Source organism: Condylura cristata, unplaced genomic scaffold (assembly GCF_000260355.1).
Source record: "Condylura cristata isolate star-nosed mole 26May11 unplaced genomic scaffold, ConCri1.0 scaffold00027, whole genome shotgun sequence".
NCBI lineage: Eukaryota > Metazoa > Chordata > Mammalia > Eulipotyphla > Talpidae > Condylura > Condylura cristata.
In genome coordinates this window covers 10,644,688-10,660,068 of record NW_004567128.1, presented here as the reverse complement: position 1 = coordinate 10,660,068, position 15,381 = coordinate 10,644,688, and the positions used below count along the sequence as shown (strand labels likewise).

Here is a 15,381-nt window from a genome sequence, read left to right as displayed (position 1 = left end):
GCCCGCCCGCCCACCGCCTGGCCCGCCGGCCCGCTTCTTCCTGATGCAGACTGCCGTCCACTAGAGGTTGGACAGACCCCCGAGGTGCGTAGCCGCCCCTGGCCCTCCGGCCTGCGGGCGCCTGGGCTGGGTTCGGGGCCCCGCGCCAGCCACGGATTCGGTAGCCCTTTCTGCCCAGCCCCGAGTCAGTCCTTTGGTAGACGCCAGGACCTCGTTTGTCTTTGAGTGTACTTAAATTGTTGGGAATTGCATTTTTTTCCCGAGGAGGGGGGAAAAAAGGAAGAAGCATCATTCAGCCATTTTTTGCAGCGCACAGCTGCAGGTACCATGATTATTTTTCCTCTAACCCGTTCCTTCCCTTTAAAAATTCTATCTGTGCCTGAAATAGAAGCAGGCGAAATGCGCGGAATAAAACGTGGAATCAGAAGGTCTGGGTACGATTGGGTGGCTGAGAATACCGCGTACGGAGCCTTGGTTTCTTATCTCTGAAATCTAGTCCGTAATAGCCACATCACAGGGTAGTGAAGACTATATGAGGTCATGTATGTGAGAATAATCTATAGCTGGAAAGTGTGAACATGCACGGCAATTTCTAGACCTTTGCCAGAGCGGTTAATGTTCTAGTGGCTAACTGTTGCTGCCTCTTTTATTTCTGTATTATAAGTATAAGCAATAAAGTCCGGAATAGCGAAGCCGTGCTGTGAATCGACTACATATATAATAGTCACGTTGCTTGGCCTTCTTCCTCCGAAATGCTAACTGCTTATTTAAATAACGGTATTCTTTAATTCAAATTTAACGTTACTGTAGTGTTTTGCTTTTTCATTTTTCCAGGCCGCCTATGCCCTTTTACTTACTCGGCATATTTATTTAACATCTTACAGTGGTTTGGGCTTTTCTATTTTGCAAATTTGTGTTCTCTTCCGTTCACCTGATTAAATTGTGATTTAGAAAATGCTTTTAAGATATAGATGCCCCAATTTCAGTGCTTATTTCTCATATCTAGGGAACTGAATGCCCGAATATAGCTACTAATTTGTCTTTGAAGAGTTTATAAATGCATTTATATTTCTGTAATTCTTGGCAGATTTAGGAATAGTTGGATTATTTTAACTTTTGGCACTTAATGTAATATTTGTAATTTAATTCTCGTTTTTAATCATCACAACTCTTAGTGGGTGCTTAGAACCAGTTTTTCCAGTGGTAAAAAATGTTAATTTGCTCTCTTTTTTGATGATTGGCTTGGTAGTAATAGGATAGTAAATATTCCTGGCTTGAAAATTGAACTTATTTGTGAGACTTTATTATATATGTGTGTAGTAGATCAGTACGGAATCATTTTTACTTGGCATATGGGAAATGTAGTATGGTTTGTTTTTTAAAAAATGGTGAAAAAGAAGTGAAGATGCATTTTATCTTTATTGTTCTTTTTAGTTAACAAGTGGTTTTCTGAGGGATTTTTTCCCTGAGATGGTTTATTAGATTTATAATCCATTATCAGTTGTCTTTCCTAGTACGCTTTTGTGTTTTGTAAAAAGGCAGAATAATATAAGGCGGCCAAGATTAAATTAGCAAAAGGAAGAACCTACTTTAATGTGCTGGCTTTTGTGCATTGGGTTTATCGCTTGTCCTGAAGATAAAATTTTGGCAAATCACTGCTTTATTGGGAATTGCAAGGTTTGACCTCTCTTCCTTGGTTTGGGTTATGTGGGGCTAAAATCTTGGAACCAGGACTTACTTGGCTTTATAAGTGTTCGAAGGGCCTCAAACTTGATTTAATCTGTGTGTAAAACTGGCATCGTACAATATAAAGGTGGATGGTAACATTCGTGCTGATTTTATATTTTAAATTTTCTTAGAACGCATTAAACAGCAAAATAAAAAAAAAAAGTCGAGAGGCCTCAGAAGAAAGAAGAACTCTGTATGTTTAGCCTTTAGCACTCTTTTCTTATTTTGAATGTGGGGGCCCTCACGTTTTTATTTTGCCCTGGAACCCCAAAATGAAGTAGCTGGCCTGTTGTCAAGTTTGCTCTTTTTCATTGTATTTTCAGAGTGAATAACATTAACTGAGGAGAATGAATTTTTAGTTTATGCTCTCATTGGATTAATTTATTAGCATTCTAATTTGAAATTCTGTGGCTTGTGTGGTTTTAAAAATTTTTAAATTAAAAAAAAGATTTATTTATTTATGCATACAGATCTGGGGTACAGTCAGAAGTGCAGGGGGTGGTGAGAGGATTCACCAGATTGGGGAGCAGAATAGGCCGATTGACGAAGTACACTGCTGAGGGGAGCAGCAGGGTGAGGCAGGAGTCCGAGATGCCACGTGGGTCAGCTCCCTGGCCAGGGATCGAACTCGTGCTGAAAGTGGTTACTGCTGGTTGTGGCTGGTTTTGTAGTGCTGTGCTTTACTCAGTTGCGCCACCAGGGAGAGCCCTATTTTTAATTTATTTCTGCATACAAGAACTGGGGTACAGGCCAGAGGTGTGGGGAGTGAGAGGATTCACCAGAGACAGAATGAAGAGCAGAACAGGCAGATCGAGTGAAATACACTGTTGAATGAATGGAGCGCGGGCTGGCGGGACTGGAGAAGTGTGCCACGTGGTTCGCCTTGCTGGCCGGATGGAACTCGCTTGCTAGGCTGCAGGCTGCAGGCTGCTGCGGCGGATAGCTTCACAGTGCTGCGCTTTAAACCAGTTGTGCCACCAGGGAAGGAGGGCCCAGTTTTGTTTTGTTTTGTTTTTTAATTGAAGATAGATAAGTCACAGTCATTGATGAAGCATTGTGGGATGATGGTTAACAATGAATACTCCGAAGTTGGGTGGGCCCCAACTCTGCCTCTTAGCGTTGGGCAAATTACCTTGCGAGCTTTGCTTTTTCTGGTGCATAAAGTCAGGTTTGGTTACAGAAGAGGGTTGTGAAGATTAAATTTATCTGTTCATCCAGCACAGATTTACTAAGCACTTACTGTGTGCCTAGCACTTGTTCTAGAAAGGAGTTGGAAAGACAACAATCAATGAAATCAAACAAACAAACCTACCAGTAACAAAATAAACTGAAAAAAGATAACCTCACCGTCATTTATTTATACTATAAAGAAAAATGAAGCCAAAATGGAAAAAGGGGTTTGTCTTGTTGATGGGGGGTGGGCAGTAGGGTGATTTTGGTTTTAAAGAAGCAGGTTTAGGGAATGGCTCACTGATTGGAGTAGCCGCCTGAAGGAAGTCAGAGATATTTTGGGGATTGAGTGATCTTGGCAAGGAAACAAATGCAGAGATCTTAAGGTGGGCGTATGGTTGGATTTCTAGTAACAGCAAAGTGTCTGGGACAGGGTGAAGTGTGGGGAGAGTAATAGATAATTATTGCCATTTAGGAATCATTGGATAGAGTCTCAGTTCATCTTTGGATATATGCTATCCAAAAGTGGAAGACTTTGGAATTAGAAATCTTAACTTTGGAATAAACAAACTAAAAAAGGAATGGTCATTCTGAGATTTTCTGTTTTTAATATAAGACCCTTAAAGCTCATCTGCCTGAATTCATTGGAGCAAATAATGAATAGAAAATTTATCTGGCCTCTGATAAGATCATTGATTGTCATTAATGATTCTGCATCATTTAAAGATTTTCAGGAAACCTGTAACGTCTAGCCTTCCAAAAGATTTATTTCAGTGGTATCATTCTCACGGAGAGCTAATATGTTAACGTTCTGGAATTTATAATTTCATGTTAGCGTGTAACTTACAAGATTTGGACTTTTATTCCCCAGTAGATGCTTTTCCTAGAATTCTCACTGGATCCAGTCTCTAAAGGCTAAGGAAACTGTTTTCCATGACATCACTCTTGGACCACTTGGCTTGTAGTGAGGAATAAGCAAAGGAGCATTAAATTAAAATCTTCTGATGAACAAAATAGCATTGAAACCAGAGGTGTCTTTTTTTTTCCCCCTTTCTTGTAAGGTTTCTTGTATTATAGGATGACTAAATGCTAAACATACCTGAAAAGTGAAGTAACTTGAATAATAGGTGCCAACCTGGGGGCTGGAGGACCAAGAACCTTCCTTAAAGCTTAGCTAAATGGTCGTTTGCAATTTGGTTTTGAGTTATAAAAACATTTTGTTGGACAAGTATTTCCAGTATTAAACAAATTGAAGTTAACTTATGCAGCCTTTCCTCTCATGTTAAACTCACTTGTATTTGAGGGTAGAATGACTGCAAATAAAGCTAGTCTGTTTTCAAGTTTTTCTTTCCTTTTAGATTGGGAAGCTGGCCACTAAAAGATTGTTGAATTTAAAAGTTTTGCTTTACAGGTTTTAGAAATTATGACACATTTTAGGACTAGCAAATTATTTCTATTTTTATCTGCAGTAAGCCTTGCATTTTCTTTTTAGTATACCACTATGGCATTTACTGCATGAGCATCAACTTTGTTTGGCTAACGGTTTAAGGAGGAAAGTTGTATAAAATAATTTAAATTTTCCATTGAAGATGTTTAACTGCTGAGATTCTGGCTTTTATGTTGAATAACTGAGGGTTTTGTGTGAATTTACAGGCAGCTGTGGGAGGAATGTTTATTAATAATGGCATAAACATGGGGGTTAATTTTGAAACATCTTTTGGATTGCCTAAAATTTTATTCTCATCAGAATGGCAGCCTTTTAACTGAAAAGGAAGTATTTAATTTCTTTGCCTTTAATTTCCTGTCCCATTTTACCCCCACCAGACTTCTTTCTTTACTGGTCACTAGAGAGTTTGAACTGTTAGAAATTTCTGTGATATAAATAGCAGTAATAGTCTTCCAGGGCAGAGGTAGGAAGAGGTTGGGGTATGCGTGTGTGTTCATTTATCTCGTATTGCTCTGTCAGTGGTACTCAAACTTTTTGGTTTCAGGGCCTTGTTAGACCAAAAAATTATCCGAATTCCAAAGAGTTTTTATTTATGTGGATTCTATTTATATTTATCGTAATAGAAGTTAAAACACAAAGTTAAAAAATTTGTGATTGAAAATTTTAATTGTACATTTTAAAAGCTCTACTACACATTAACCTAAATAAGTTGTTATAAAAATACTTGCAAGCTCCTTATAGGAGACTAGGACCCCTATTGTTGCCGTACCGTAATATTTTGGGAATCCCTATTGCTCTTGTGCACAGAAAATGTGAAACTTTCTGTTTTCTTTAGCCATTGCCAAGTTTATGGTATAAGACACATTCTTCAGTCTTCCTTTCCTACTCGTGTAAGTATGCTTGTCATGTAGTCTAATTGAAGTTGGTTCCCCTTTAAAAAAAAAAAAAACTACCTTTGAAAGTCCGAATATAAAAATGTAGAATATATGCACATGTAGGTTTATAAACCATGATTTCCCTTAATCTGATCATCTTTTCTGAAAACTGAGAGTACAGAATTTTCTGTACATTGAACATTTTGTATATGGATAAATGTCTTTTCTCAAAATTCCTTAGCGGACTTTTTCCCCAAGACCAATTGATGTTACAGAGTTCTTGAGTTTTGTTGAACTATACTTGTGATTACACCTTATAACTACTAATTTAGTGCCTAACTTGGTATAGTTCTTTTATTTAGAGAATTCTTATACATAAGATTTTTTATATTTTTCTTTTGTATTCTTACACTTTTCTAGGTTTTTAAAAATTATTATTATGTGTGCTTTGTTTTATTTTAACTTAAGGCTCACTTTTTTTTCTTTGTAGTTTCCAGGGTATGGAATCTGAACAAGTTGATTTTGTTTCATGTGTTAGCTTGTAGGTTTGATTGGTTCCTTACACATTTATTTTATATTGAATATAGCCTTCCTTCCCATAGACTATATAATGCAAGCCTCATGTAATTTAAAATTTTCTCATAGCCAGTTTTTTTTAAGTGTAAAAACAGGTGAGATTAATTTTAATTAACCAGATACACCCCAAATATTATTTCAGTGTGCAATCAGTCTAATTACGTAATGAGATTATTTTACATTCTTTTTTGTTACTAAAGCTGCATAATCTGGTTTTCATTTTACACTTATAGTTCATCTCAGTCTGGACTAGCCACATTTCAGGTGCTCAGTGACCCCATGGCTAGTTGTTTCTGCATTGAACAGCATGGTTATAGATCATAGGCATACTTTTATCTTTGAATATACTAGTTGTATTCACATTATTGATCAATGCAGATACAAACAGTAGTTTGTTAGGGCCTAAAAGCTATGGGCACCAAGAAAAGTGAGAAATTTTTTACTTGTGTGATGAGAAATAATGGAAAACAATGCCTTTGCAGTTTGAGATAACAGCATTTTGACCACCAGCAGAGCTGATCTCTTACAAACGTGCATTGGTATAAACCCTGGGTAGGTGTGGGGTCTGTAGAGAGGATTTTGAGGAGTGTTAAGTTCCTAGAGTCTTGTGAGTAATCCCAGGAAGCATTAGGCAAGAGTTGGAAAGGGGACCCTCCCTGGTGGAGAAGCTGGTTAAAAGTTAGCAGTATGAAGCTCTCCCAAGATACTGCAGCATTGGTTCACTCCCAGGGTCTGCAGACCTCTCCTGTCCTGCCCTCAGCAGTGTGTTTTCAGTCAATCTGCCTGTTCTGTTCCCCATTGTCTCTGGTGTATCCTTTCATCCCCATACCTCTGGCCTGTACCCCAGTCCTGGTATGCATAAATAAATAAATCTTTCTTTAAAAAAAAAAAGAGTTGGATAATTGACCTCTGGTTGGGATGCCTTGCTCTGAGGTAGATATTTAGCTTAGGTTAATTCTTTTTTTTTTTTTTTAAGATTTATTTATTTGTGCAGACAGAACTGGGGTACAGGCCAGAGGCTCAGGGTTGGCGAGAGGCCCCACCAGAGACAGAGTGGGGGAAGCAGAAAGGCAGATCAATGAAGTACACTGCTGAGGGGAGCAGCGGGCAGGTCAGGAGAGGTCTGCCACGCCATGTGGTCACCTCCGGGGCAGGCGGGAATCGAACTCATGTGGAAGTGGCTTAAACTTCCTAGTACCGTGCTTTAACCCGCTGTGCCAACAGGGAGGGCTGGTTAATTCTTTTTTAAAAAATTATTTTTATCTATTTATGCATATAAGAACTGGGGTATAGGCCAAAAGTGTGTGTGTGTTGGGGGGGGGGGTTGGTGAGAGGATGCAGAACAGGCAGATCTACTGAAACACACTGCTGAGGGGAGCAGTGGGCGAGACAGGAGAGAGCTGCTGTGCTATGTGGGTCAGCTCCCTGGTCAGGGATTGGACTTACATTGAAGTGGCTGGCTATAGCTTGATAGCTCTGTCTTTAACCCCTTTTCCACCAGAAAGGCCCATATTCTAGTTTTAACTTTTTTTCTTTTTTTGGTCTGTACTAGTTGTGTGCCCTTCAAGAAAAAGTCCACTGGTGGACTTTAGTGTCCTTACTTACCTACTAGGTTAGAGTTGGCCTGGGTCAAGAGAATTTACTGAGAAGGTAGACTGGGGTTCTAGTGCTGTTGCTAGGAAGAAGGGGTTCTCCAGATTTAACTGAACTGTATCAGGTTTATTACATAGGTTCCAGCAGCATCGAGTGAAGGGGTCGTAATAAACCCTATCATTACGGTATACACTTAAGGGTGGTTTAGTGTTCTAAGTGCTTTTAGTGTATTAACTCATTTAACTGTCACAATAATCTATGAGGTGAGGTCTGTTAACACTAGTTTTTACAGATGAAAACAAATGCTAGACCACAGAGAGGCTAAGTAGTTTGCTCCACAGGTAGTAACAAAAAGAATCAGATTCAAAACTGACTCCAAACCTGTGCTTTTAACTTACTACTTCCATTTTAGAGATTATCACATTGGTCAGTTAATCACTGATTATTAGTTTGTTTTCTGTTTACACACATATTTCTCATACAAGTATAAAATGCTGTTGCTTTAAAGCTGCTAGTGTTAATGCTAGATGCACTAGCCTTTACATGTAGAAGTTACTGTTTATGTCCCAGCTATTATAAATTAATTTTAGAATTCTATATAGATAAAACAAAATTCACAAGTACATTGCTGAGACTTGAGAAATAGCTAGTTTATTTATTGTCATATATAAGTCCATTACACATCTGTAAAATCTTATAAAAATAGTATAGTGAGGATTTTATTATTAAAAAATGTTAGTGATTGCATCAATGCTGTCCTTTTATAGATACAGAGATAAGACCTAGAAAGTTTGAGTAATTCAGACTGTAACTATTTCTGCTCTAAAACTCTATTGCTGGGACCTCCCTGGTTGCACAAGGGCTTTAAGTGCAGCACTATGAAGCTACCCGTGGCCATTGCACCAAAGCACAAGTTCAATCCCTGGCCAGGGAGGTGACCCATATGGTGCTGCAGCCTTGTGTCCTGCCCACTGCTCCCCTCAGCAGTGTACTTTGTCAGTTGTCCTGTTGTGCTCCCCACTCTGTCTCTGGTGAATCCTCTCACCCCCTGCACTTCTGGCCTGTACCACAGTTCTTGTATACATAAATAAATCTTTTTTTTAAGAAAGGTATTATTTAGGGACCTTGGTTAGAGGTGGGAAAAGCCCACCTAAGGTGGTAAAACAGTAGGGGACAACTTATTTTAAGAATGCAAGGATTTCTCTGAAAACCCTCCAGGGGCAGAACAGAGAGGTAGGCCTAGGAACTGGAAGGATAAGGGCATTAGGAAACACTCCCTGTCCTCTTGTCTTGGCTTGCTTCTGCTTCCTCAGTTGACTGGCTTTCTCTGATACTCACCCCACACTGCAGGCAGAAGTTGGCGCCTGCAGCTAGTCTTTGACATGCTCCAGTCATTGTCAGTGCATACCTCTCTCTCCTTGCCTCCCTCTCTTCTTCCTCCTCTCCCTCCCCCTCTCTCTCCATCTGCCCCTCTTCCAATTTAAAAAAAAGGATTTATTTAACTTATTTATGCATAGAAGAAATGGGTGTACAGGCCATAGGTGCAGGGAATGAAAGGAGTCACCACAAAGTGGAGAGAGAACAGGCAGATCTATTGAAACTGCTGAGGGGAGCAAGACGAGAGGTCTGCTGTGCCATGTGGGTCCGCTCCCTGGCCTGGAATCAAACTCATGGTGCAGTGGCTGGCAGAGCCTTGATAGTGCTGAGACTTTGTCCCCTGCACTACCAGGGAGGCTCCTCTTTTATTGTTTGACAATAAAAAAAAATACTTCTTAATTTCTCATTTCCCACCCTGTTCCAACCATATGTGACTGGGTCAAGATCACAGAGTTGAAAGCCTCCTTGCTAGGAACCCCTCTCAATTGTCTGGGTGTCCAGAAAAGAGCTCAGGGCGCTAGGGCAGGTGCTGACCTTACATCTTTTGGACTTTGGGATTTAGTTTACCAGTATTCCTTTTTATTCTTGCTTTACCCTATGATGTTTAAGCCACAGTAACTATCTGGAACCTAGATTGCTTATTTTGAGAAAGCATAATGTTTCTCCTTTTTATGTTTTCTGTAGACCAAATCTTCTACAGAAATGTGGATTCTAGTTAATTACGACCTTACCAGATGGTGCTAATTGATTAATAGAGAGGGTAACTGACAAAACGTGATGTATATGGTAGTTAAGGCACTGACAAAATAATAATGAAACATAAGAATATTTACTCTCAAGTTATGTGAGCGCTGATGTCTGGTCCGGCCACTTATTAAATCTACATTAAATGTGACCAAAACATCTTGATGAGTCAAAGTGATAATTGGTGTCCATAATGATCCTGTGGAAGAAAATGAAATATCAACTTTTTTAATCCAGTCTAATATGTTGTTTTTTATTCTAATTATTTTGAAATGGATAATTAGTGTGATGTTGATTGCCCTCTACTAGCCACACACTGTGATGTTCCTTTTGTTCCCAGTAGGCATTTGGGTATAGATGCCTTACAGCACTTGGGAAATCCTAACTTCATTAACTTTAAAATTACAGCAGGATTAAAACTCTGAATACTTTAATCTTGTGTGTGTTAGCAAAGTTCTGTCAAGTATTGATTACAGTGTCTAAAATATTTTACTTCTGTTTTCCAAGTTATGGATAGCCCTCTTGTATCTTTCCAAAAGAAATGTAAGTATACATTTGAATTAATGTAGGACTTAAAAGGAAAAACTGATAGTGATTTTTTTTTTGCATACTTTTTTCCTTTAGTTAAGTAAACACATATAATCAATAAAGCAAGTTACATTAGGGACACATGGGAAGAAAGGCATGTAGCCTGCTCCTTGATAAAATAGAGAGTATACGGGAAAGCTGGTTGGGGAGGGTAGAATTAATGATTCTGTGTAGACATGGTTTTGAGATGCCCATGGGGCACCGGAAGATGATGTACACCTATTGTAGTGCCCAGCACACAGAGGTGCTCTTCATCTTAGTAAATAAAGGGGGAGAGTGTGATAATAGAGGAGTGAGGTTGGCAGTAACGGTTCTCCTGAAGGAGATAGAGCAGGTTGCCTGTAATGCTGGTTTCTTCATGGGAGAGCTCGTGGTTCATCCAGGCTCTAACCAGGGAAAGGGAGCTTGGATGTCAGTATTGTCACCAATGGGCACTAGATGTTGGTTGCTGCCTCTGCTGATGGCTAGCATGGTCAGTGAATACCCATCAGCAAATAAGCATATGACCGCAGGTCATGAGGTGTTCTAGATAATGCTTTTAAAATTGCTGTAATAGAAGTTTGTCCATCTCAATTGTCCTTACTTTGGAAATCTTTTATTGTGTACCACTGTACATGAATGGGAAATGGCCTCACAACTGTTTAAAGGAAGAACATGGTCCCTTGGCTCTGAAGGTTTACTGGAAATTAAAGCTTGCATAGTTTGCATAGTTTTGTTTAGCAGGGCAGGTATGGAGTATAGGCAAAAGGGTTAAGGGAAGTGAAAACCCTGCAAGGGAATGTTTGCTCTGATACCAGAAGATAATCAACTGGAGAAGTACAGAGATAAAGTTCAGAGATGCTAGAGAAGGTTAAGTCAGAGAGTGGGAAGTTGACAGGTAAGATTTCAGATTCGACCCAGTTCTGGATTGTGGCAAGTTTCCAGAGGTTTGGGAATAGGGTTTCGAAATGGAGTGGGGGTTGGGGGGGGGTGAGGGGAGGTTGTAGGACTCTAGGTGGTCAGGTCACAGTGCTTTTTGACTCTTGGCTTCTGGATAAGTGATCTTCTGTGAGCATTTGAGAGGTGAAGATGACTTGTAGCCAGGGGTCCTCAGTAAATGGGAGAGTGATTCCTTGTGATGTGTGCATGTGATAAGTGACAAGGAGTAACAGGAGGTGGAGTTATCTTTGTAAAAGGCCACATTTTAGAAAAAGATCAGTAGGAAACTAAGAGAAGGTATAGTAGAAGGTAGGTCTGCAAGCTATAGAAGAGTATTTTATTCTAAGGAGAATGTATAGAAGGGTGTTGTTTCTTATTTGAAGCAGACTTTGTACTTTCTGTGCCTGGCATGAGCCTGTAAGAGAGTTTGTTTACGTTGAAGCAAGGTTCCACAGGGCACAGTGGGATGGTTTGGGAGAGGGAATTAAGGCATGGGAGGATGGGTCATTGGGGAGGAAGCGTGGAGCTGTGTGAGGAAGAGAGTTAAGGAGAGGATAGATGGCCTGGGAGGGGTTTTGTGAAAAGGAGAAAATTACTGTGCTTCATAAACAGTCTAATAGACTGTATTAGTTAATTCTGCTTTACTTAAGAGATCTAATTATAATTCTACTATCTTGGCTTCATTTCTCTGATATGCAAAAAACGTGGCTTAATTTCCTTCAAAAATAGATATTTGTAGTTTTAGTGTGGATTTTTAAAAATAAGGTTAATGAGGTAAGTAAAATGTTTCGAAAAGCTAAACACCTTAAATTTTCTTGAAATTCCACTACTCAGGGATGTCATTTTGGCATATATTTCTCCAAACTTTTCTCATCTAAACATATACATGGGTATTTAATTTTTGAAAATATATGGGGTATACTATAGTGCTTGCTTTCCCCCCACATAGCAATACCTAATAGATAACCATTGAAAGAATAGGTAGATTGCTGTCATCGTTTTTTGTTTTTATAATTATAAGACTGTGCCACATTTATTTAATAATCTATTGTTGGGCTTTTGAATACTTTCCTATCTTTTATTATAAATAAAGCTAGAAAGGAAAACCTTGTGTGTACAACTTGGCATATTTACCTGATTGCTTCCTTTGGGTAAGTATCTGGGAGTTTTCAAGATCAACAGTGTACTTTTTGGTTTAATTTTCTTTTTGTCTTTTTCTCATCGTTTAGTATTTCAGAAATTGTTTTTGTGTTGCTAATTTATGGACATGTTTAAAACTATTCAATATTATGGTATATGTTACTTGTAAGTTAATGATTTACCATTGTTTGATAGATACTTTTCATCCAGGTAGGGAAGCCAAAGACATTAGCCTGCAAACCTTAAAGTTGTCTTCTCCCAAAGGGCTTGTACATTTAGGACTTAGGCATGGAATTGAGACCATTATAAAAGTTGTTTAAGCTCTAAGTTAATAATGTCTTCAGAATGTATGGAAATGATTAACACAGTTTTCTTTGATTACTTTTTTTCCAGGTGATTCATGGCAGGGGACGTGGAAGGATTCTGTTCCTCCATTCATGACACCAGTGTCTCTGCTGGGTTCAGAGCACTGTATGAGGAGGGCTTGCTTCTGGATGTCACTCTGGTTATTGAAGATCATCAGTTCCAGGCCCATAAAGCCTTGTTGGCCACCCAGAGTGATTACTTCAGAATTATGTTTACAGCAGACATGAGGGAGCGAGATCAGGACAAAATACATTTAAAAGGTCTAACTGCCACTGGTTTCAGCCACGTCCTTCAATTTATGTACTATGGAACTATAGAGCTCAGTATGAATACTGTTCATGAGATTCTTCAGGCTGCCATGTATGTTCAACTTATAGAAGTGGTGAAGTTCTGCTGCTCTTTTCTCTTAGCAAAAATTTGCTTAGAAAATTGTGCAGAAATAATGAGACTCTTAGATGATTTTGGTGTTAACATCGAGGGAGTCAGGGAGAAGTTGGACGCTTTTCTGCTAGACAACTTTGTGCCACTCATGTCTCGGCCTGACTTCCTCTCTTATCTGAGCTTTGAGAAGCTCATGTCTTATTTGGATAATGATCATCTGAGCAGGTTCCCAGAGATAGAGCTGTACGAGGCTGTGCAGTCCTGGCTGCGGCATGACAGAAGACGCTGGAGACACACCGATACCATCATTCAGAACATCAGGTTTTGCTTGATGACCCCATCCAGTGTTTTTGAGAAGGTTAGTGCATTTGAAAGCAAGAGACAGGGTTCATCATTTAGTTAAGGCAGTGTGTCTTTAGATAAGAGTGCCAGACTTGGTTATGAGCCAGAAACAGAATGAATAGTTTATAAGAATCTCTCATGTGTAAGTATAATTTGTTACAGCTTGTGAATTTAGGTTTTTAAAGTACATTTTGTAGGTAAAAGATGAACCAGGTAGGTAGGAGAGTAGTTTCCTTTTAAAAGTACTTTTAAAGTTGAAGCATGATTATCTAGTCCAAACTATAAGTTAGCTTTAGCTTTTCTGGAAATTAAATCTGTATGACAGTAGGCCAGCTCTTTTAAAAAATTAATTTAAGTTATACATGCTGATATTAGAGTCGAGAAGGAGTTTTACAGTTCTGAATGATATACATTACTACATTTTCACATTCTTCTAAACTGTAGTAAGGAAGGGTACATAAAATAGCTCTTGAAAACCAGTGGGTCCTGGTGGTGATTTTCTTCCCTACTCTTACTTAGTTCTGTTTTACCCGTTTCACTATGAATACTAACTAAATTTAACCTTGAAAACATGTTTATGTCTAAAACCATCATTCTGGCATTTCTAAACAGACTATAAATTTGTCTACCTTGGTCAAACATCTCCATGCACATTTTACCATGTAATAGTTCTGCTATCTTAAAAATAGACTTTTGTCTAAAACAGCTTTGGCCTTTCTGCATGTAAGCATTTTTCCTTTTTATATCAGAGACTCACTTGTGATCCTTTCTTGCCCAAAGGAAAGAAAGCAGTTTCAGTAATTGCTTAACTTAATTGGTTTCTAATCACATGATTACCTCTGGGGCTCTGTTTACCTCTTGCATCTTTTCTTCTTTCTAGAAAGCACACTTAAAGCTTTGGTCGACACCCTTTATGTTAAATAGTTCCTCAGCTTTAGTTACAAGACCTGGTGATAAAAATACAGTATTTGAGCAGAGGGGTTGCTTACAGCATTTGAAAAGTAAACAGATTTGTGCCTTTGAATGACACTCAGCAGCTTGGCATGTTTTTTCTTCCAAAAGGCTAAGAAATGTCATCAACTTACACTTTAAAAAAAATTTTTTTTTTTTTTGCTTTTTAACTTGCATTTTTAATAGAGAACTCAGTTTTGTGGGATTTTATTTTTATTCTCAATATACTGATATGGCAGAAATAATTGAAACTGAAAACTATATTTCTTAGTTATTTTTCAGTGATAATCATTGCCATATCAGCTATGTAAATCATTTGTCTCTTGGTGTTTTGATTTTTCTCCTTTTACTATTTTCTTTCCACGAGGAATCATGTTTTGTCTTTATGTTAATGCAAATACTCCCCCTCTACTAAAATGAAGAACTTCCAACTTCAATCTAGATGAACGTAATTATGTAATAGAAAATAGAATTTCTCTTATCAGAGAACATATAAATAAACGACAGTAGTAAATGATTTTAGGTGCTGAGCTAGAGTCTTTCTATCTTCCAATTGTTCAAGGTGGTCAGTTGTGACAGTGGCTGAAAGTTAAGACCAAGTAATTTTTCAAATCATACAAGACATCATTTATGCTTCCGATGGGTTCTCTTTGCATATGCAGTGTAGGGGAGGTGGTTGTTACCCACTGACCAGGTATTGGGAGTCTTATCAGGATAATATATTGTTAAGACTTCCTTTTTGTGTTAATGTTTAAGGAAAAATTAATAAGGACTTGACCACAGAAAAATCTTTGGATTTTTTTTTTAACACAATAGAGTGGTAAGATAAATGGAAGGTAATCAGTGATTTTTTTCTTAGTAGTGTGTGAGTTAATGTTTATCAGAGGACTCTGACTTTCTAAATAGAGAAACACTAAGTCAGACTTGAGGCCCTGTCTCTAGAAATGAAACTTCAGAAACCAGACTAAAATGGAAAATAGGGTTTGGAAGTAAGAATTTGGACTGTTTTATACCATATACTATTTTGAGCTCCTTGAATGTAGGTCCCACTATTTTTCCTGTACTCAGCACATTGAGTACAAAGTGGCTTTACTATCTAGTAAATACACAAAGTGCCAGAAAGGGCATGAAAATAAAGACAGGGTTCATCTGTGCTGATCACTAGTTAGTATGAGAATCTCCATG

General features: G+C 38.5%; 1 protein-coding gene across 1 annotated transcript in view; it reads left to right on the top strand.

Moving 5' to 3' along the window:
• KLHL15 (kelch-like family member 15) overlaps positions 1-15,381 on the top strand; it is a 33,161-nt gene continuing 17,780 nt past the window's right edge. Inside the window, exons 1-2 of the mRNA XM_004689918.1 lie at positions 1-84; positions 12,550-13,261. Of these exons, the coding sequence (XP_004689975.1) occupies positions 12,557-13,261 (705 nt within the window). The 5' untranslated portion in view covers positions 1-84; positions 12,550-12,556. The remainder of the gene's footprint in view (positions 85-12,549; positions 13,262-15,381) is intronic.